Source organism: Lipotes vexillifer, unplaced genomic scaffold (assembly GCF_000442215.2).
Source record: "Lipotes vexillifer unplaced genomic scaffold, Lipotes_vexillifer_v1.1 scaffold387, whole genome shotgun sequence".
NCBI classification, from domain to species: domain Eukaryota; kingdom Metazoa; phylum Chordata; class Mammalia; order Artiodactyla; family Lipotidae; genus Lipotes; species Lipotes vexillifer.
This window is the reverse complement of record NW_006795399.1, coordinates 3,276,346-3,299,785: the sequence shown is the minus strand read 5'-3', so window position 1 is coordinate 3,299,785 and position 23,440 is coordinate 3,276,346. Positions and strand designations below refer to the sequence as shown.

The window sequence follows — 23,440 nt, the reverse complement described above, 5'->3', positions numbered from 1 at the left end:
CCTTTTTTTAACCCACATGACCAGTAAACAAGGGTTTAATAGTCCCATTATTCCTTCTCACTTGTTACATTTCTAATCCTGTGGAGAACAGAGAAGAAGTAAAATTCCAAAGGTAGGTGAAATCTGATGTACATTCCCAAACAAGAATTCCTCAGGTAACATTTTTCCTTTCTCTTTGTGGAATCTCATATACTGATATGAAATGAAGTATGATATATATATACATATGTGTGTGTGTGTATATATATACATTTACTATATTTCATATATATCATATTTCATATATGTGTGTGTATATATATATATATATATATATTTATGCCAGTACAAGGCATCAGCTGCTGGAGTATTTGCTAATTTTTTCCCACTTGGCAGAGGGATTGAGTCAGCTTTTGGGATGAGACTGAGGTTGGAAAATCTGTTAAGTTTTGTGCTTGGACAATGTAGCATCTTCAAAAAGAGTTTGAGGTAACTTATAGTAAAAGACATATATACAAAAAAGTTATTAAAATGCAAATGGAAACTTAAAAAGAAATAGAAAATCAAAGTGATGAAAGAGAGGAGAGAAGAAAAAAATGCTGTCTACAAGGACTAATAGAATTACTATGATTGAATATTAAATTTGGCCTTAAACTTCTAAGATAATATACAGAACCAGATAATTTAAAAATAATCAATAGTATACTATTTACTTAGACAAGACAAAATCTTTCCTGGTACTAAATGCATGACAGGATTTATCATGTGGGATCTTGCACAGTGTATAGATGCACAGTGTTCTTGATAAGAATTTTATAACAAACACAGAAGTGATTTTCTTCACACTGTTTCTTTTCTTCTTCTCTTTTTAATAAAAGCGGTACTTTTATTTTCCTAATTTGAGTTGAGAACACACAGGTGGATGGTTCAATGAATTTTCACAAAATTAGTACTTCTGTTAACAGCCACACAGGTCAAGTAATAGAACATTATGAGCACTGTAAACAACTCACTAATACCTTTCTCAGTCGTGGACCCCTACCTCCTCCCCAAAGGTAACCAGTAATCTTTTGTAGCAACCTAGATTAGTTTTGTCTCTTTAAAACTTTGTGTAGATGGAATAATATGGTATGTGTTCTTTTGTGTCACAATATTATGTTTATGAGATTCATTCATGTAATTGTGTGTAGCTATAGTTTGTTTTTGTCACCGTATAGCATTCCATTACATGAACATATCTCAACTTATTTATCCATTCTACTCTTTGTGCATGTTTGGGTTGTTTCCAGCTTTTGGCTATCACAAATAATGCTGCTGCAAACCCATCTTATGGTGCACATATTTTGTTGTTGTTGTTAAATACCTAAAATGGAATCTATGGGTATAGGGAAGGTGGATCTTTATCTTCAGTAGATAATGACAAACTGTTTTTTTCAGATTGATTGAATAAATTTACTCTTTCAATAGCAGTGCTTGATTGTTCTTGCCAACACTTGACATTGTCAGCCTTTTTCAGTTAAAACATTATGGTGGGTGCATAGTGGCATCTAACTGTGATAAACAATTGTTGGCTTGAGTATGTCAACTGAAAGAAAAACACACAGTGTAAGAGCTGTGAGTTGAATTTATTCAAGGTCTTACTGAGGACTATAGCCTGGGAGACAGCCTCTCAGATAGCTCTGAGGAACTGCTCAAAAGCGGTAGGGGGGGAGAAGCCAGTATATGTAATGATTTTGGCTAGGGAATGTGTGCAGTCAAGCATACAACTTGATAAAAGGTTACTACTAATCATGAGGATCAGGTATCTTAGTTAATGATTTTAGTGCTTTTCTCTGTATGAGAAGATGCAAGAATCTGGGTTCATTAAAATTTTCCCCCCTAAGATATCTCTGTCTATCTAAGGCATCTGTTTTTCCAAAGCATAGAGTGCCTTATCACATTTTTCATCCTGAATTCTTTTCAGGGTGTACTGCCGGTCAGTGACTGCAGAGGCTAATGACTGGATCCTTGTAGAACTGGATGGTGGGCAATATTCTTTGTTTTAAAGTAACACCTAGTCTGTATGCCCAATGAGAGAACAAAGAATGTCACGATGGATCTATCGGTCCATGAATCCATGTGCTGTTTATAGACTCACTCTTAGGATCAGTGACTAGACTGTTTGGAGCTTAAAGACAAGCCCAGGTCTGAAGATTTGAAAGAAGGGAATAAAAGCTATTCTTTACTTTGCCATGTGCTATAGTGCGGAGAGAGAAGTCCTCTGCTTGAGGCTGAAGAAAGTCAGGGTGAACCAGTATGGCCCAACGTCGTGATAAAAAGCAGATAGAAATGACTAAGGATGTTGCTATACCTGGAGTTGCACATATTGTGAAAAAGTGGAAGTGGTAGGGCTCAGGGAGAAAGGCCCAGAATGGCAATAATAAAACAACCACCACCAAAATAGTGCTAATAATATCTAACAATTACATAGTGCTTTACACACATTAGCTCATTTAACTCTCCCAACAAATCACTGAAGGGTTCTTTTCCCATTTTGAAGATGAGCACACAGGTAGAGAGGTTAATTCACTTGCCCAAGGCCACACAACAAGTAAATGGTAAAGCCTGATTTGAACCCAAGTAATCTGGCTTCAGAATCCATGCTCATATTTCTATGTTATCCACAAAGTCAGGGTTGGGGGCAGGGGAACTCATGCAGAGAGATTCTTGGAAAGGAATAAAAGGAAAAGTAGGCAGGGAATTAGCCAAGTAGTCTCATTGGTATCATAACAGACTCCAGAAAAAGTGTTCTGAGAAATGGAATATGTTCTTCACTGTTGCTGAAGAGGAAAGTCATGGAAGCCTGAAACACCTCCAGGTTTGGATATGAGAGTCTTCAGCACACCCCAAGCACAATGACTAGGTGGGGAAGCCCAGTTTAGCAGAGAGCCTAAAGCACTGAGGATTGCCAGTCTCCCTAGGACTTTCCCTTGGTTTTCCCTTTCATTTTCACACCCGTGTCAGGTCTTTTTGGTTGCTCTACTGAGAGTCAGATGACATAGTATCATGGCTAGTTTCTGTTGGGTTTCCAGGTTGTAGAGAAACCAATCAGGGGTAGTAGTCAATATTAACATTTCTAATATTCATACCAATGGCTTGTGACCCTATGTTCACCCCAGATTCCAAGGCAACCAGAGAGGTCAATTCATGGGGCCCCAAAGCTTCCTGCTTCCTCTCTGGGGCCCTGTCACTGACCGACACCTGGGCTGGTGAGTGTGGGATCTGGAGACTGATGATGGGGAGGGAGGAACAAAGAAGCGACACCCTGGTGGGTGCTTAGGCAGAGATTAAGCCATCTCTGCTTCCTCCTGGAGCCCCTGGACACTTCCTACTTCTCCACACCTTTTTATACCTTTCTTTCCTCTTCCCCTAGACTCTACTTTTTTCCCCATACTTACATTGCCCCATCCACAAAAATAAATACCCTTCCCTTGGAGAAGAGCTCACTCTGCTAAGTGGGGAGAGCAGAAAGGGAATCTCAGGCTGGGGGATGGCCAGATGACCTCTATAGTTCATTGTAGATAGTCCCAGGATGAAATGTCCAAGACAGAATGGGCCAATGACTTCACTGTTGGTAAAGAAAAGTCTCAGGGGAAACACCTACAGAGTCATGTTTGGATTTGAGCATCTTCATCCCAAGGAGGTGGCTCAGTGAAGACACCTGCTAAGCAGAGCTCAGCTCTCAGTATTGCCCATCTCTCTGAGGCTTCTCTCAGGCTTTCCCTTTCTTTCTCCCAACCTCCTTCAGGTGGTTCTAGTTGTTCAGCCTCAGGACTGATGACACAGGTGGATTTTCCCCCCATCTTTGCAAACACTTGTTATCTCTTGTCTTTTTGATAACAGCCATTCTAACATGAAGTGATAGGTTTGATTTGCATTTCCCTGATGATTAGTGATGTTGAGCATCTTTTCATGTACCTGTTGGTCATTTATATGACTTCTTTGGAAAAATGTCCATTCAGATCCTCTGCCCGCTTTTTAATTGGATTTTTTTTTTGCTATTGAGTTTTATGAGTTCCTTATATATTTTGGATATTAACTCCTTAACAGATATATGGTTTGCAGATATTTTCTCTCATTCTATAGGTTGCCTTTTCAGTTCACTGATTGTTTCATTGTGCAGAAACTTTCTAGTCTGATTTCCCACTTATTTTTGCCTTTATTGCTTTTGCTTTTGGTATCATATCCAAAAACATTGTTGCCAAGACCAATGTCAGGGAATTTTTCCCTGTGTTTTCTTTTAGGAGTTTTATGGTTTCAGGTGTTACATTTAAATCTTTAATCCATTTTGAATTAATTTCTGTGAGTCGTGAAAATAAGGTCCAATTTCCTTCTTTTACGTGTGAATATTCCACCACCATTTATTGAGGAGATATCCTTTCCCCACTGGCTTCTTTATCAAATATTAGTTGACCATATATGTGTGGGTTTATTTCTGGGCTCTTGATTCTGTTCCATTGGTCAATGTGTCTATTTTTATGCCAGTACTATATTGCTTTGATTACTGTAGCTTTGTAGTGTAGTTTGAATTCAGGAATTGTGAAGTCCCCAGCTTTATTCTTCTTTCTCAGAATTGCATTACTTGTTCAGGGTCTCTTGTGGTTCCATAAGAATTTTAGGATTGTTTTTTCTATTTCTGTGAAAAATGCCATTGGAATTTTGATAGGGATCATATTGAATCTATAGATGGTTTGGGTAGTATGGACATTTAACAATATGAATTCTTGGGACTTCCCTGGTGACACAGTGGTTAAGAATCCACCTGCCAATGCATGGGACATGGGTTCAAGCCCTGGTCCGGAAAGATCCCACATTGCCACAGAGCAACTAAGCCCGTGTGCCACAACTACTGAGCCTGCGGTCTAGAGCCCGCGATCCACAACTACTGAAACCCACGCTCCTAGAGCCCGTGCTCCACAACAAGAGAAGCCACCGCAATGAGAAGCCCTCACACCACAACGAAGAGTAGCCCCCGCTCACTGCAACTAGAGAAAGCCCATGTGCAGCAATGAAGATCCAACATAGCCATAAATAAATAAATAAAATTAAAAGAAAAAAACCCAAAAAATAATATGAATTGTTCTGATTTATGAATATGGGATATCTTTCCATTTGTCTGTGTCTTCTACAGTTTCTTTAGTCAAGTCTTGTAGTTTTCAGTGTATAGTTCTTTCACCTCCTTGGTAAATTATTCCTAAGTATTTTATTGTTTTTGATACTATGGCAAATAGAAATTTTCTTTTTCTTTTTCAGATAGTTCATTGTTAGTGTATAGAAATGCAACAGATTTTTTGTGTGTTTACTTTTTTTAAACCTGAAACTTTACTGAATTATTTCATTAGTTCTAACAGATTTTTGTGGAGTGTTTAGCATTTTCTATGTACAAGACCATATTATCTGCAAATGGAGACAATTTTACTTCTTCCTTTCTGATTTGGATGCCTTTTATTCTTTCTCATTCCTGATTGCTCTAGCTAGGGCTTCTAGTACTACATTGAATAGGAGTGGTGAGAGTGGACACCTTATCTTGTTCCTGATCTTAGAGGAAAAAGCCTTCAGTCTTTAACCATTGAGTATGATGTTAGCTGTGGGCTTGTCATATATGGCCTTTATTATGTTGAAGCATGTTCCTTCTATACCCAATTTGTTGAGAGTTTTCATCCTGAAAGGATGTTGAATTTTGTCAAATGCTTTTTCTGCATCTATTGAGATGATCATATGATTTTAATCTTTCATTCTGTTAATGTGCTATATCACATTTATTGATACATTCTTGTGTATATTCAACCATCCTTGCATCTCAGGGATTTTAAACTGGGAATTTTCCTAGGACTATCCCATCTAATTACTAGGTCCTAGGACATCTGCCTCTTGCATATTTCAAATTCTTCCCTTCCTGCTCATACCTGTTTCATGTTCAACTCTTCTGCCTCCTGTCTGTCTTTGCTCAGATGTTGCTTTCTCAGTGAGGCCTACTCTGATCACCATATTTAATGCTGCAAACTGCCCCCCCTTCAGCGCTCTTGATCCCCCTTACTCTGCTATTTTTCTTTTTTTTTTGGTTGTGAGGTGTGGCATATGGGATCTTAGTTCCCCGACCTGGGATCGAACCCATGCCCCCTGAAGTGGAAGCGTGGAGTCTTAACCACTGGACCGCCAGGGAAGTCCCTGCTTTTTTTCTTTTTTCCAAAGTGCATACCCTCTTTTTTTTTTTTTTTTGCGGTACGCAGGCCTCTCACTGTTGTGGCCTCTCCCATTGTGGAGCACAGGCTCCGGACGCACAGGCTCAACGGCCATGGCTTACGGGCCCAGCCACTCCGCAGCATGTGGGATCCTCCCGGACCGCGGCATGAACCCGTGTCCCCTGCATCGGCAGGCGGACTCTCAACCACTGCGCCACCAGGGAAGCCCTGCATACCCTCTTATAACATATTCATTATGTCTATTTTATTTATTTAAAAACTTTATTGAGGTATAATTCACACATACAATTCACCCATTTAAAGTACACAATTCATTAGCTCTTAGTATATTCACAGAATTGTGTGACCATCACTACAATCAATTTTAGAACATTTTCATTACTCCCAAAAGAATTCCCTTACACTTTAGCAGTCACCCTCCCTATTTTCCCCCAACTCCCCCAATCCAGTCCTAGGCAACCACTCACCTACTTTCTGTTTCTATAGGTTTGCCTATGCTGGAAATTTCATATAAATTGAATCATACAATATGTGATCTTTTTCAACTAAGCATAATGTTTTCAAGGTTCCAGTGCAGCTATACCATTTTACATTGCCATCAGCAGTATATGGGTGGTCAGCACCTAACAGTGCCTGGCACATAGTGGGTGCTCAAAAAATGTTGCTTGAATGCATAAATGACAAAATTGAGGACACAGTCTACATTCTTTTTTATTTTATATTTTTGGCTGCGTTGAGTCTTCGTTGCTGCAGGCAGGCTTTCTCTAGTTGTGGCGAGGAGGGGCTACTCTTCGTTACGGTGCATGGGCTTCTCATTGCGGTGGCTTCTCTTGTTGCAGAGCACGGGCTCTAGGCATGTGAGCTTCACTAGTTGTGGCACATGGGCTCAGCAGTTGTGGCTCGTGGGCTCTAGAGCACAGACTCAGTAGTTGTGGCACACGGGCTTAGTTGCTCCGTGACATGTGGGATCTTCCCGGACCAGGGATCAAACCCATGTCCCCTGCATTGGCAGGCGGACTCTCAACCACTGTGCCACCAGGGAAGTCCTACATTCTTTAGTATGCCAACCAAGGGCTTTCATGATCAGGCCCCTACCTGTCTTTCCAGCATCACCTTTTGCTACTCCATGGCATAGAGCCCTATAAACCTCTGTGCCGTCTCCCTTCCTGTTCCTGCTGCCTGAGGTATGCTTCTCTTCATTCTGCTTAGTGCGCTGAGCTTCTGTTCACCTCTAATGCTACCTCTTCCGTGACACCTTAGGCAAAAATAAGCACTTTCTCTTGTTGTCCTTTCCACATTTTCTTAATAATTTATTTCTGTTTTTATATCCCCTACTAGTTCTGTGAGCTCCTTAAGGGTAGGCACTAGGTTACGTTCATCTCTGTATTGTCAGCACTTACCCAGAACTTGGTGCAGATTTGATGTTTAATAACTGCTTGTTTCAGTGAATGAGCAGAGGAAATAGCAAAAGCAAAGTCCTAGAGGCCAAAATACACTGGCAGGTTTGAGAAACAGTGAGTTTCCTAACTAGACTGCAAGCTGACATTTGTGAGATGGACTATAGTGGAGGGCCTAGAATCATCTGGTGAGGAGTTTGTCCTGTATTTGGTGGACCACTGGGGACTGCTGAAAGGGAATGGCATGACAGGGCTTGAGAAAAATTCATCCAGCAGTGGTGTGTAGAATGAACTGGAAATGGAAAGATGATTTAGGAGGCTTTAGGCCAGGTAAGAAGAGTGAAGGTAAAAACCAAGGTAGAATGTAAGGAAGGGCAAAGATGTAAGAGATAATATTAAAGAATCTCTAGGGTTTGGAACGTGACTGAATATGATGAGTGAGGATGTACCAGGTTCCAGGCGGAATGGTCAGGGTGAGGGGGCACAGTCTTGGTTTACACTTGCTTCTCTGTGTCTTCGTGAAGTTAGACACTTTCTAAATATCTGTAGAGAAGGAAAAAATGTGTAGAAACACTTACTATGTATTATATTGTAGTTGCTACTTTCAAGAAAAAGAAAAATAATGCAGCAAATAAAATGGTGATGTACAACCATAGTTGATCAATTGGGTACAGTGGCACCGTTTTCTGAATATATATTAAAAACAAACAGGCTCTTCCAGAAGTGGTAACTGTTTATTCAGTTCAACTATATACTGGACAAAAGCCCTGAAGTAGGTGCTGTGTATAAAGATGAATCGGTCACAGAACTACGCCAGGAGTACCAGTCCAGTTGGAGATATGAGCTACACAGGAGAGGTATGAATAGATTGTTATGGGAGAGCAGACCTGCTGTTGATAATTCAGAGATGGCTTTATATGGAGGAAGTATGATTTGCTGAGTCTTGCAGGACAGGTAGTCTACTGACATGCATAGATAAGCAAGAAGGGCATTTCAGGCAAAGGGAATGGTGAGACCACAGATCTGGAGCGTGGAAAGAGCAGGGCATGAATAAATGGAGAGCAGCAGGCTGTTTGGTTTGGATGGAACATAGGTCATGTGAGTGGGAGGAGTGGGAGATAAGGTTGAGGCCCAATCATGGATTAAGATGATTTAGATTTTATTTAGTAGGTTGGATGCTTTTCAGGTAGTCACATCACCAGAGCTGTGCTTTAGGAAAATTAACCAGACAGCACCAAGTGGAGGAGAGGGGAAGGGACTGACGCTGTGGGGATGGTGAGAAGGCTTCTGTGATAGGCCGAGCAAGAGGTACTGAATGTTGAAGGCTTGAACAATGGATGTGGCCATAGGAATGAAGGGGAGGGGACAGGTGCTCCAGATACTAGAGAGCTAGACTCTACATCCTCGTCTCCGAGGGCATGCATGGGGCAATGAAGAGGAAGTGTCAGAGCCTTAAGACTGAAAAGTAATACAAATAGAAATTGGGAATACTGGAGGAGAAACAGTTTTAGGAGAAAATATGATGTGTTCTATCTCGGATATATTGAGTTTCTGGCTACACAGCTGGCTGGAGAGTACTTAAGGAAATTAGAAATACAGGACAGAACCTCAGACAATGGTCAGGTCAAGGGATATAGATATTTGAAATAGTCAAGGCATCTGCAGGTATTTGATTAATGTTCACTTTTGGCTCACGTTTTGGGATTCTGCCTGGCCTGGCATATTTCTTCTGCAGGTTTAGTCTTCTTGCTCTGTGATGGTTGAATAGTAGTAATACCTAGAGAGGCTGTGGGTTCCAAGCTTCTTCCTAATGGGGGAAATGGATTTTCATCTTTGACTGGCATCAGGAAATTACCCTTTTAGTCAGTAAACAAGGAGGATGAAGCTCTGTTACTGCAGTGCACCAGAGAATGACAGTTGGGCAGAACAGAGGCAGCTGGCTAGAGAACACAGAGCTCTCAGATTGGAGAGAGCAGAAAGCTTGGGGGAGGGGAGAGAATAGGGAGGTGGGGGGAGGGGGAAAAGGAGAGAAAGAGAAGAGGAGGGAGGGAGTATTAAATGTCTCTATCCACTGTTTTCTCCCCTTCACTGCCTCCTCTAATTTTATTCCCCTATACCCTTAACAGTTCTGGACCCAATTACAACAAGCAATTCTCTGCAACACCAGCTAGATGTCCCACAATTCAACTCAGTTCTGACACTAACTACCAGGAGACAGCATCAGATTCCACAGGTCAAGGGTTCAGTCCTACAAGACTACCCTCTTCACCCCTCACTTCAGACACCAGTTGCAAGCCCAGATTATCATCTGTGCTTCTGACGGACTGGCTATAGATTGGAGGATCCAACGACCCCATCCTTGGGTTCGATTAATTTGCTAGAGTGGCTAACAGAACTCACAGAAACATTTTACTTATCGGTTTACTAGTTTATTGAAAAAGCATACAACTCAGGAGCAGCCAGGTGGAAGAGATGCTTAGGGCAAGTTATGGGGAAAGGGTGCAGAGCTTCCATGCCCTCTCCAAGTACACCACTTTCCCTGAATCTCTATATGTTCACCTGGAAGCTCTCTGAACCCTGTTCTTTTGGGTTTTGATGAGGCTTCATTACTTAGGCATAATTGATTTAAATCATTAGCCATTAGTGATTAAACTCAATCTCCAGCCCCTCTCCTCTCCCTGGAGGTGGGACTGAAAGTTCTAACCAGTTCAGCCCAATGTGGGACTCTACTGGCAATCTTTGCTCAGGACCCTCATCAGCCTAGCTGAGACTTTCTCAGGGCTGAACTGTAGTTAAAGTTTCTTCCTTTTAATTCCTTCTTTCTTCTCTCTCTTCTTTCAGAGGTGTCAGACATGTATTGGCACCTATTCCTGCACTTTCCCCCTTTATTCTCTATAAGTTGTTTCCCTCAGTGAGTCCCTTGCATGTCTAGTTCTGTCTTGGCATCTGAACCGACACACAGGGATATTGACAGGACCTGCCTTATGGGGCTGTTGTGAGAATTCAATAAGTTAATATATGTGAAATGCTTAGAACAGGGCCTGATACACAGCAAGTGCTATACAAGCATTAGCTGCTTTTGTTTTTATTTTATTATGCTTTAGATCTCAAGTTATATTTTACTCTCACTAGGAAACTTCTCAGATCTCCCTGGACTGGCTGGGAAGCCTCTCCTGTATGCTCCAACAGCATCCTGCCCTTACTTCTATTGTGGTTGGCCCTCCATATCTACGAGTTTTGCACCTGCAGATTCAACCATCCACAGATCAAAAATATTAGAAAAAAAATTTCCAGAAAGTTCCAAAAGGCAAAACTTGAATTTGCTGCATGCCAGCAACTATTTACATAGCATTTACATTGTTTTTATAACTAATTATCTATACATAGCATTTACATTGTGTTTACAACTATTCCATAGCACTTAGATTGAATTAAGTATCATAAGTAATCTAGAGATGATTTAAAGTGTACGGCTAAAACACCAATATAAAGCAATTATACCCCAATAGAGATGTTAAAAAAAAAAAGTGTACAGGAGGATGTTCATAGGTTATATGCAAATACTATGCCATTTTACATAAGGGATGTAAACATCTTCAGATTTTGGTATCTGAAGGGTCCTGTAACCAGTCCTCTGTGGCTACCAAGGGACCACTGTATATTGCATTGTTTTCTTGTCAGTCTTTACACTTAGACTGTGAATTCAATGAATAATGGAACCTTGTTTTGTTCACTTGTGTGTATCAGTGCCTAACATCATGTCTGACTCATAGTAGATGTTGAATTGATGTTTGTTGAATGAAAATGATGGTTCAGTGGAGGCTTAACAGATGAGTATTATTTGTCAAGTGGATGAGAGCTGGGAAAGAAGGAATTGTAGAGAGAGTTGTATGCTGAGGCATGAAAAGCCTGTACTGTGTGGAGTACTGCAGGGTGCTTGTTATGACTAAAGAGTAGGGTGCAAAAGAGGTGTGGTAAAAGAGAAAGCTAAGAAGGAAATCAAGGGCCAGAGCACTGGGAGGACCTTAAAGCCAAGCTAAGGTAGGCATTGTGTAGGCCTTATGATGTCCTAGTGGGCCCACACCCATCTTTGACCTCTACCTATGACTTTATGAGTCATATGTTAGTTCAGCCAACAACTATAGATTGCCCCAAATGGTGGATGTTTCTCTAGAACTACATATAGAAAGGTAGGCATCTCTGAACACTCATTTCAATAATGCACCTGATTGGTCTATATTTACAAACTGCTTTGGCTTCAATGTCTCACCCAAACTTCTGGGTCTCTTAACTAATCTCTTTGCCTTCATCACACCCCTCCCTGTTTAATCCATCCTCCACTCCCACTGTGAGACAGATCTTTCTAAAGCTAAATCTGGACATTAGTCTTCAGTTTAATACCTTCTAATGGCACACCCTTGTTGCCTATAAGATAACCTCCAGATTCCTTAGTGTGACCCACAGGACCCTTCCTAGTCTGGCCCTTCACTACCTTATCTTCCATGTCTTCCTCCGTGTGCTCTCTGCATCATCTGAACTTCTCACAGGTATCAGGAAGTTTTATGCTGCTCACCACTCCATTCATGTACACACTATTGCTGCCTGGAATGTCCTTTTATCCTTGTCCACTTTTTTTTTTTTTAGAATTTTATTTATTTTTTTATACAGCAGGTTCTTATTAGTTATCCATTTCATACATATTAGTGTATATGTGTCAATCCCAATCCCCCAGTTCATCACACCCCCACCCCCACCCCCACCACCCACCTTGTCCACTTTTTGAACTCTTAACTATTTTGTTGGAAGTATTTCCAAAATCACTGCCTCTGTGAATCTGTTTCTAACTTTGCAGGCAGTGGGTCACCCTCCTTTATAGTCTCATTAGACCGTATCTACTTCTGTTTGGCACCTACCACATTGCAGTGCATTTGTTTGGTTACTTCCCTGACTCCCCCCTCTAGACTGTGGCTAGAGGGTAGGTCCAAGTATTAGTTAATACAGAGTCCCAGCACTTAGTGCAATGCCTGGCACATAGTCAATACTCAGTAAATACTAGTTAAAGAAAAAAGGAAGGAATAAAATGAAAGCTCTTTTTCTTTTCTTTTTTAAAAAAATTATTTATTTTTGGGTGCGTTGGGTCTTCGTTTCTGCACGCGGGCTTTCTCTAGTTGCGGCAAGAGAGGGCTACTCTTGATTGCAGTGCGCAGGCTTCTCATTGCAGCGGCTTCTCTTGTTGCAGAGTACGGGCTCTAGGCGCGCGGGCTTCAGTAGCTGTGGCACGCAGGCTCAGTAGTTGTGGTGCACAGGCTTAGTTGCTCTGCAGCATGTGGGATCTTCCTGGACCAGGGCTTAAACCCATGTCCCTGCCTTGGCAGGCAGATTCTTAGCCACTGCGCCACCAGGGAAGTCCCTCTTCTTTTTCTTTCGAAGGAGGTCCCCTCACCATGTGGCTGTACCTGGCGGTCCTCGTGGGCCTGTACTACCTCCTGCGCTGGTACCGGGAGAGGCAGGTGGTGAGCCACCTCCAGGACAAGTTCGTCTTCATCACGGGCTGTGACTCGGGCTTCGGGAACCTGCTGGCCAGGCAGCTGCACCTGCGAGGCTTGAGGGTTCTGGCTGCGTGTCTGACGGAGCAGGGGGCCGAGCAGCTGAGGAACCAGACATCAGACAGATTGGAGACGGTGATCCTGGACGTCACCAAGACTGAGAGCATCGCTGCGGCCACTGAGTGGGTGAAGGAGCGTGTGGGGGACAGAGGTATGGAGAAGTATTTTCTTCTTTCATTTACTTAGGAATGAAGATGCTAAAGTTTATGTGTATATATATATTATATATGTATAATCTCAAAAGCAGGGCTTGAAAAGCTGGCTTTGTCATTTGAAGGACAGTTGTGATCTTCTGCAGTGTTTCATTTCCTTAACAATGTAACATTGAAAAATGAACCCAGTAGATTTGAGGCTGTTATCTCACCTTGCAAGTGGAGTGTTTACAACGGCAATTCTTTATGTCTGAAGAATTTTCAAGGTGTTCTTAAGAATCTGATTCTTCTTCCCTTGGCTACTATCTAAAATATAGACATCCCTGGAAGTCAGCCTTTGGTCTTTTGTTTTATTTTATTTTTTTTTCGGTACGCGGGCCTCTCACTGTTGTGGCCTCTCCCATTGCGGAGCACAGGCTCCGGACGCGCAGGCTCAGCGGCCATGGCTCACGGGCCCAGCTGCTCCGCGGCACGTGGGATCTCCCGGACCGGGGCACGAACCTGCGTCCCCTGCATCGGCAGGAGGACTCTCAACCACTCCGCCACCAGGGAAGCCCTATTTTACTTTTTGTAATTAATAGACTGTATTTCTTAGAGCAGTTACAGGTTTATAGAAAAGTTGAAAAGTACAGAGTTCCCATATACAATCCCCCTCTTACAGTTTCTCCTGTTATTAATATCTTGCATTGGTGTAATACATTTATTACATTGATAAACCAATATTGATACATTATCATTAACTAAAGTCCATAGTTTACATTAGGATCCACTTTGTGTTGTACGGTTCTATGGGTTTTGCCAAGTGTAAAATATCCTGTATCTACCGTTATAGTTCAATATAATGAAGAATAATTTCAGTGCCCTAAAAATCCTCTGTGCTCCACCTATTCATCTCCTCTGCTCTCCCCACCTCCCCCCAAACCCCGGCAACTACATAGCTTTTTACTGTTTCCATAGTTTTGCCTTTTCCCAAATGTCATGTAGTTGGAATCATATTGTATGAAGTCTTTTAGACTGGCTTCTTTCATTTAACAATATGCATTTAATGTCCCTCCATGTTATTCTGTGGCTTGATAGCTCATTTCATTTTATCACCGAATAATATTCCATTGTATGTACCACAGTTTGCTTATCCATTCACTTACTGAAGGACATCTTGGTTGGTTTTAATTTTTGACAATTATGGATAAATCCTCTTTTCTAAGTTTCATTTTCTCTGGATATTATCCAAATCCTCTTTGATCCCCTTCTTTTTCCTCCACTTGTTTTATGATTCAGTAGATCCTGATAATTGGACCTCTTAAATATATATTCATCCTAGGAGTTGCAAACTAGTAATAAAATTGTTTTGTTTGGATTGAAGAATTTTTTTTAATTTACTTTAAATTAGAAAATTGACTTTAAAATATTACTCCTACCTGAGGATGTTCTTGACTCTAGAGTCAGGTGTTATGGGTAGTTATAGCCTCTGTGCTGCGCACAGTGGTTTATTTCTACTGTATTGTTATTATTATTTTTATTGTTTTCCCATCTGTTAAGAGAGTGTGCTCCTTGAGGACATGGACCACTCTTACCCATTATTGTATTTCCAGTTTCCGACATATTGTCTGGTACATGTTAAGGGCTCAACAAATGTTGAATGGACCCTAGTTACCCATAGTTTAACCTATTACCTTTTTGTCCTTGATTTCTAAATTATTTCTTCCCTGAATTCCCAACTGCTTGCTGGCTTTCTCATCTGGAAATTCTGCTGGAACCTCAAACTCACCAAATCTAAAGGAGGAAGGACTCGTATTTTCTCATCCCCACCAAATCTTCTTTTCTTTTGGTCCTTGGGGCCGATTCTTCCCTCCTCCCCCCAACACCAGAGCTCAAGATAGGCAGTTTTACTTTCAGTCCTTTGAAAGTCCTTTCTATCTCTATCACTAAAGTGATAGTGTAGCCATTTAGGATTCCAGTTTAATGCAGAAAGTGTCTTTTATTAGACTCCCTACCTTAGGTTGGGCCCTGGGCTTCATGTCTTCTTATTGTATATGTTTTTTGATGATATAAATACTAAAGTTCAAATTCACACTGGTTGGCAAATTCCCTCGAATCAAAAGCTAGCGTCAGGGTTCTGTTTATCCTCTCTGGATTTGTGCCTTCTCTTAGTTTTTGGCCTGAACTTCCTTTACCTTCTTAGTGATAGATGTGTTTAAGAAGATTCAAAAAATATGTTTTGTCTAGCATTTTTAGTTGTCTTCAGCACGAAGATTGATCAAGGTAGAAGTCTGTCGTTTTTGTGTGAAACTGAACTCCTGCTTTGATTTTTATTGTTTCAGGGCTCTGGGGTCTGGTCAACAATGCAGGCATTTTTCACCCACATGGCTACACTGAGTGGCTGAAGATTGAGGCCTGTATGGATACCCTCAAAGTGAACCTCATTGGTTTGATAGAGGTGACCTTGAGCATGCTTCCCTTGGTAAGGAGAGCACAGGGGAGGATTGTCAATGTCTCCAGCATTCTGGGAAGAATTGCTTTCTTTGGAGGAGTCTACTCTTCCACCAAGTATGGAGTGGAAGCCTTTTCAGATATTCTGAGGTAACTCTCAAGTTAAAACAAAAGCAACTACTGAGCACTTAAATATGTCTTAGACACCATGCTAGTCACTTTCACCTACATGATCTTTTTTCTTAATTTTTAAAATTAAAAACAATTTTATTTTTGGCTTCATTGGGTCTTCGTTGCTGCGTGCAGGCTTTCTCTAGTTGCGGCGAGTGGGGGCTATTCTTCGTTGCGGTGTGCGGGCTTCTCATTGCTAGGGCTTCTCTTGCTGCGGAGCACAGGCTCTAGGCACGCAGGCCTCAGTAGTTGTGGCACGTGGGCTCAGTAGTTGTGGCTTGCGGGCTCTAGAGCACAGGCTCAATAGTTGTTGCGCACGGGCTTAGTTGCTCTGTGGCATGTGGTATTTTCCTGGACCAGGGCTCGAACCCGTGTCCCCTGCAATGGCAGGCGGATTCTTAACCACTGCGCCACCAGGGAAGTCCCAGCAGGTGGATTCTTAACCACTGCGCCACCAGGGAAGCCCTCATCTGCATTATCTTATTTCATCACTTCCAAAATCTGATGTGTAGGTATAAAACTAGTCTGTTTTATACAGGAAACTGAGGCTCAGATTTTGGTATCTTTCTCAAAGTTCAGCTGCAGCGACCATGATTTGGCAGACCTATGTTTTGACCCCAAGTCTCTGTCTACTGTCACCACATCACATTTTAACTCTCAAGATTTATCCTTAAGAAAATTTCATTTCTGGAGAGAGGATGACTGTCTTCTTTCCTCTTTAAAGTAAACCTGTCCTCGTTTCTTCACAGTGACTCTTTCTGGTGCTCATCAGCTTCTAACTAACTTTTTCCATCCCTTTACTCTGTATATCTTTTCTTTGTCTAATAGCTTCTTTTCTTTCTTATAGCTTCAGTTTGCCACAATTCCTAATTGCCCGGCCTCTACCTCCTGGTTTTTTAAAATACATCATTTCAGCTTCATGCCCCTCTATCAGCTGCTCCTTCTTATTATAGTCCCCCTTATATTTTAATTTCTGAGACAGAGATTCCTACTGGCTGAGTTCATTTTTTGTGTGCCGGGTGACACCGCATCATGTGATATTTTTTGCACTTATTATGTGTCAGGCACTGTTGTGAGTACTTTCCATCTAATAAATCATTTAATTTTCATGGCAACCCAATGAGGAAGGAATTATTTTATCTTTATTGTATTGACTATGTCTAGGGAAACTGAGGCACAGAGGTTCAGTAATTTGCCAAGGCCATATAGGTAATAACAGGCAGAGTCACTGTCTAGTCCTGAGAGGGGCTCCCCTCCCATCAAGTACCATTCCTGGTCCAGTCAGCTGTAGACATGAGGGTGCAGTCACATGGTACAAAATAGTGCTGCACAGACTCTCCTTTAGCAGGGGCTGACTCTAGGGCAGTTTCACTTGGAAATGAGCTATAAATATTATAGGCACCATGTATTAGCTTCCTATGACTGCTGTAATAAATTACCACAAGTAATTTATGGTGTATGGTGTCCTACAACAACACATATTTATCCCTCACAGTTCTGGAGTCTAGAAGTCTGAAATCAGTATCACTGGGCTAAAATCAGTTGTTGACAGGGCCATGTTCCTTCCAGAGCCTCTAGGAGAGAATTCATTACTTGCCTCTTCCAGCTTCTGGTGGCTGACAGCATTCCTTGGCTTGTGGCCACATCACTTCCAATCTCTGCTTTCATGATCATGCTGCCTTCTCTTCCTCTGTTGGTCTTCAGATCTACCTCTGCCTCTTTTATAAGGATAGTTGTGATTGCATTTAGGATGCACCCAGATAATCTGGCACAGTTTTCCTATCTCAAGATCCTTAACTCAATCAAACTTGCAAAATATTTACCACATAAGGTAACATTTACAGGTTCTGGGGATTAGGACCTGATATCTTTGGGGGCCATTATTTAGCCTACCACATGCCATGACTGGTATATATCTAACACATTGTGCATATATTATCTGCTTAGGAAGGGAATAGGGAAATAACCGTGGGCACTACATGAGTTGTTACTATGTGGCAGGCACTTTGCCTGGCTTTCTGCCTACCCAACATCCTGTCTATTTCCACAGGGCTGCTGCCTGCTGATTTACTACCACTCCTGACTCTTGGACTCCTTGACTCATCCCCAGAGGAAGAACAAAGATATACCCTTCCAACCTTTAAATCACTAATTCCTTTAGAAAATTCCAGTTTGCCTTAATTGTGCTAAGGATTAAACAGGAAAAGGAAGTTTTGTCCCACATTTGAACTGGAGTTTTAGAGGGGCTGGAGATGTTGTGGCGTGTTGGGAATCTGTGAGAAAGCTGCAAGGGGAAGTGCAATGTAGAGGGCTGAAGCACCCCTGGCTTGCGTAGCCCCTCCTTCTTCCCCAGCACACGCAGGCACCTGGAGAGTCATTTTCTGAAGCTCTGACTTGGAAAGTTTTAGGTTTTGGTTTGATAAGGGAGGCTTTTCCTTTAGAGCAGTGGTTCTTAACTTTTAGCATGCCTCAGAGCCACCTGAAGGGCTTGTTCAAACAGATTATTGGTTCTCACCCGCAGAGTTTCTGACTGTAAGTTTGGACTGGGGCTCAATAATCTGCATTTCCAAGAAGCTCCCAGATGCTGATGCTGTTGATCTGGGGTCTACACTTTGAGAACCACTCATGGCTTTAGAGGCTCATGATGCTTTATGTTTTACATTCTTATGGACCATATGGTTCCAAACATTTCTCCTTGACATCAGCTTGGGCTTCATCTTCTCGAACAAGGCTGCTTGAACCTCTAGATCAGGGAGCACCCCTCATCACTGTCCCTGGAGTACTGAGAGAATACCTCTCACATGGTGCACCATGTCATCTTACTTTACTTGGTGAAGGCAGCACTTAGCACAGTGCCTGGTACATACGCAGCTCCTGATAAGTATTTTTGGAACTGTTTTTTGAACTAACCCGAATATTCTGGAATGACCAATGGCCTGTTATTTCAATGCCCACATCATATTCCACTAATGGTCTCTTGCTGTCTTTGAACACACTGTAATTTTGCACAGCCCCCTGCTCTGTGTGTGCAGTTTCTGCTCCCTGGTATTCCATTCCACCTCTTTCCTCACTGGGAAATTTCCTCTTTATCCTTCGAGGCTCAACTGAAACATTTTCTTCTCACTGAAGCCTTCTCTGACTCCCTCAGAAAATCTACATCCTCCTCTCTACTTATGTAGCCCCTTGAATACCTCTCCTTTAAATTCTTTTGAATTGTATTGCAATTATTTGCTTACTTGTCAGACTCACCCACTGTGAGCTTTTTGGGGTGGTGAACAGAGTCTTAATTTACTGAGATTGTGCATGTAAAACACTTAGCACAGTAGATGCCATAAAAATGCTAATTTTCTTTATTATTCCTTGTATTTTTCATATTTCCAGTGTATAGCACATGGTAGGAACTTAATGACTCTGTTAAATGAGTGGGTGTGGGATTGAATGGTTATGGTGGTTTGTATAATCATGTCCCAATTGTTGCATCTAGGGATGTTTAAAATTTTATTTTTTTCCTTTCCATTTCTTTATTCTTTAAAATATTCAGTAAAGGTGTTTTTATAACTATTTTTTGTTTTGTTTTGTTTTTTCCCTGAGAACATTGAAATTGTGGTATCTTTCAATCAGAGGAGTTAACTTGAGGATTTTTTTTCCCTAGGCGTGAGCTTCAACATTTTGGGGTGAAAATCAGCATAATTGAACCTGGCTACTTCAGAACAGGAATGTCAGATTTGCAGAAGTCCTCAGAGGCAGTGAAACAAGTCTGGAAAGAAGTCCCTGTGCATATTAAGGAGTCCTATGGACAGAAGTTTTTTGATGCCTGTGAGCTTTTCTTTTGATGGTATAATGGATAACCTTGCATGAGAAGGACAAAGAGGGTTGGTAGAGAATGATTGGTAGATCTTCTGAGAAAAAAGCTCCTTAAACAAAGCCTTCCCAGGACAAGAGGGGTTCAGGAAGGTCCCAGTGCCTTCATGGTTGGCTTGGTGATGGCTGTTGTGGCTGAGGAAGAGGCCATATAGGCAGCCTAGGGCCAGGGCCTGCCCTGCCTTGTCACCTGTGAGCCTGGCCACCTGCGCACCAGGGAGGTATTACGTGGTTAGAGGCATGGAGCCTCTGGGTCTTGGGAGGGGGTGCCCTCCACAGTTTGTCAGGACTGGTGTGGGGGCCTGCTTAACTAAAGTTCAGCCTTCAATATTATCTACCCTTTGGGTAACAGCCTAGCCACAAACTCCACGTTTTATTGTGAGGGGAGGGAGGGTATATATAGGTGGGGAGAGGTAAGTGAGTTAGGACCGGATTTGCAGGGCCCTATTGGCCATTCCCAGAGGCTAGACCTCATGTGCAGGCCCTGGGAGCCTTGTAGGAGTAAGATGGTTTAATTTCGTGTAAGAATGCCATTCTGGGCTTCCCTGGTGGCGCAGTGGTTGAGAGTCCGGCTGCTGAGGCAGGGGACACGGGTTCGTGCCCTGGTCCGGGAGGTTCCCACATGCCACGGAGCGGCTGGGCCCGTGAGCCATGGCCGCTGAGCCTGTGCGTCTGGAGCCTGTGCTCCGCAACGGGAGAGGCCACAACAGTGAGAGGCCCGCGTACCGCAAAAAAAAAAAGAAGAAGAATGCCATTCTGATGATCTGGAGGAGAAGGCAGTTTTGGGGGAACAGGGAAGGCAGTCCTCTAAGTAGAATTCAGTCATGCACACTGTGTGGGTCTGTACCTTCCTGGGGGGAAGGGATGCTTTTTCTTCACACAGAGAAGTCAGCAGCTTGCCAAGGGCAAAGGGAGCAGCTCTCTTTTCCCTTTCACAAAAAGGCCTCGTGGTGGGTAGCAGTAGCCCTGTCTCTGGCTTTGGGTGATATTGCGGTACAGAGAAAAGAAGAAGGGGGATGTGCAGACAGAAGAGTCCCGACCTACAACCCTGTCTTCTGGGTGCATCAGGCATAAGAGGGTCATCATCAACAAAGGGGAGAGAAATTGGAACAAGGAAAAGCTAGCTGACAGAAGACTTCCTCAGCCTCTCAGAACTCAAGCTAGAGAACTACAGTTCCTAAAATGTCAGGGGCACAGCCATTGTTCTAAGCTCTTCTCCACCTAACGTTTTAAACTATTAGGGACTTCGTTTCCCCTTGCGAGTACATGTAGTTTGGCAATAGAAATCAAAGGAAAATAGAATTTACTAAGAAGTGACAATATGTAAAAGGAGGGATATATGTATTTCATGATTTCAGAAGTTGAAATTGTTCATATACTTGTCCATGGATCAGAATAATCTAGATCAGTGCTGTCCAACAGATATATGAGAGCCACATATGTAATCTTAAATTTTCTAGTAGCTACTTTTTAAAAAAGGAAAAGAAACAGGTTAAATAAATTTTTATAAAACATTTTATTTAAGACCGATATATCCAAAATACTATCATTTCAACATTTATTATCAATATAAAAGCTATTAATGAGATATTTTATATTCTTTTTCCTATTAGTCTTTGAAAATTGGTGTGTATTTTACACTTACAGCACATCTCAACTTGCATGCTCAATTGTCCTAGGAGGTACTTCTTCTGTATTTGGATTAATACAATTTATGGTTACCAGCAGCATTATTCATAAGAGCCCCAGAGTGGAAACAATTCAAATGTCCATCGACTGTTGAATGGGTAAACAAAATGTGGTATAGCCCTACAATGGAATATTACTTGGCAGTTAAAAGAAATGAAGTACTGATCCATGCTATGACAGGATGAACCTTGAGAATGTTTTGCCCCTGAAAGCAGCTAGTCACAAAAGACCACAATGTATGATTCTATTTACATGAAGTGTCCAGAAAAGGCAAGCCACAGAGACAGAAAGTAGATTGGTGGTTGCCTAGGGCTGGATGGGTTGGCAGGAAATGGGAGTGATTGCTAATGGGTATGGGGTTTCTTTTTGGGATGATGAAAATGTCCTAAACTTAGATTGTGGTGATGGTTGCACAACTCTGGATATACTAAAAGTCATTGATTTGTATACTTTAGATGGATGGTTTTTATGAATGTGAATGATCTCAATAAAGATGTTAAAAAATTTCCAGTTGAACAAGTAGATTCACATACCTATATTGTTCCAAACATACTTAAAAGTTTTCCAATAACAGAATTGAGTTTTAAAATTAAAATTAATTAAATTTAAAAATTCAGTTTTCAGGGAATTCCCTGGCAGTCCAGTGGTTAGGACTTGGTGCTTTCACTGCTGGGGCCCGGCTTCAGTCGCTGGTCGAGGAACTAAGATACCACAAGCTGTGCTGCGCAGCAACACCTCCCACCACCCCAAAATTCAGTTTTCAGTCATGCTAGCTGTATTTTAAGTGCTCATTAGCTGCATGTGGCTAGTGGCTGTTATATTGGGAAGCACAGGTCTGATTGGCCTAATCCTTGTGGCAATTAAATGTAATTAGACTTCTGTGACTGCATGCAACAGGATCTTAAAAATATAAGCAATAAGATTGCTGACCACCATTTTTCTTTTTGTATACAGATCACGATCTCCTGAAACAAGGGATGTTGAGTTGTAGCACAAACCTGAACCTGGTTACTGACTGTATGGAGCATGCCCTGACATCTGTGCATCCCCGCACTCGATACTCAGCTGGCTGGGATGCTAAATTTTTCTTCATCCCTCTATCTTATTTACCTACATCACTGGCAGACTACATATTGACTAGATCTTGGCCCAAACCAGCCCAGGCAGTCTAAAGAAAACTGGTTGGTGGCTCTTGAAATGAAGAAGACAAAAATCTGAAATTGATTGTTAGTGTCCCAATAATCTTTATGTATCATCTGTACTTTTTGTAACAATAAGCTTTCTTGCCTAAACTCATTTATCTGGCACCATCAGAGAACCAATAGGTTTTTATTCCAGATATCCAAAGTTTACGCCTTTAGGTGATGAATCTTTACTGTTTTAACCATTTTTTGATGATAGTATTTCCAAAATGCATCAATCTTCCTTGCCCTATTAAACAGAGTAGACCAGAAACAATTTAGCTTGTTTTGATGCTGTTTTTTAATGTAAATGAATAGCTGTTCTATGCTGTGATAAACTATTGCTCAGGGACTATTGAGAAATGTGGGTCTGTTTATCCTTAACTTGAAATGGGTCTATACTTTGGTACTTTTAATAAATGTCTAATTTTGTTTTCTCCTCCCTATTTGCCAGCTGTTTTGGGATATATTTCTTCCTTATTTAAAAAGAAATGATTTTTAATTTTTAAATCAAAATAATATACACATACATAGTTAAAAATTCAGTTAATACTCAAAAGCTTAAAAATGAAAACACAACAAACAGTTCGCCACCTTCATTGCTGTTCCTCAGAGGTGAATGCTTTTGACTTTTAGCTATTTTTTCTGGTACTTACTGCTATATTTCTGAATAATATACTTCATACTGTTTTTCTTGATTTATTAATTTTAGATATTCTCAATTAACTTCCT

The 23,440-nt window shown here is 41.5% G+C and overlaps 1 protein-coding gene across 1 annotated transcript; it reads left to right on the top strand.

Annotated features, from left to right (window-relative positions):
* The first annotated feature begins 970 nt into the window (after positions 1-970).
* HSD17B6 (hydroxysteroid 17-beta dehydrogenase 6) lies at positions 971-22,699 on the top strand. Its single transcript, XM_007467695.1, has 5 exons — positions 971-1,034; positions 13,049-13,375; positions 15,698-15,956; positions 19,630-19,793; positions 22,482-22,699. Exons 1-5 carry the CDS (start codon positions 971-973, stop codon positions 22,697-22,699), a joined length of 1,032 nt encoding a protein of 343 aa, XP_007467757.1.
* Positions 22,700-23,440: the final 741 nt, after the last annotated feature.

Coding starts and splice junctions, on each gene's coding strand:
- HSD17B6 (XM_007467695.1), top strand. CDS start 971: ATGAGCACTGTAAACAACTCACTAATACCTTTCTCAGTCGTGGACCCC. Junction 13,376..15,697: donor GGAGCGTGTGGGGGACAGAG/GTATGGAGAAGT, acceptor TTATTGTTTCAG/GGCTCTGGGGTCTGGTCAAC. Junction 19,794..22,481: donor ACAGAAGTTTTTTGATGCCT/GTGAGCTTTTCT, acceptor TTTTGTATACAG/ATCACGATCTCCTGAAACAA.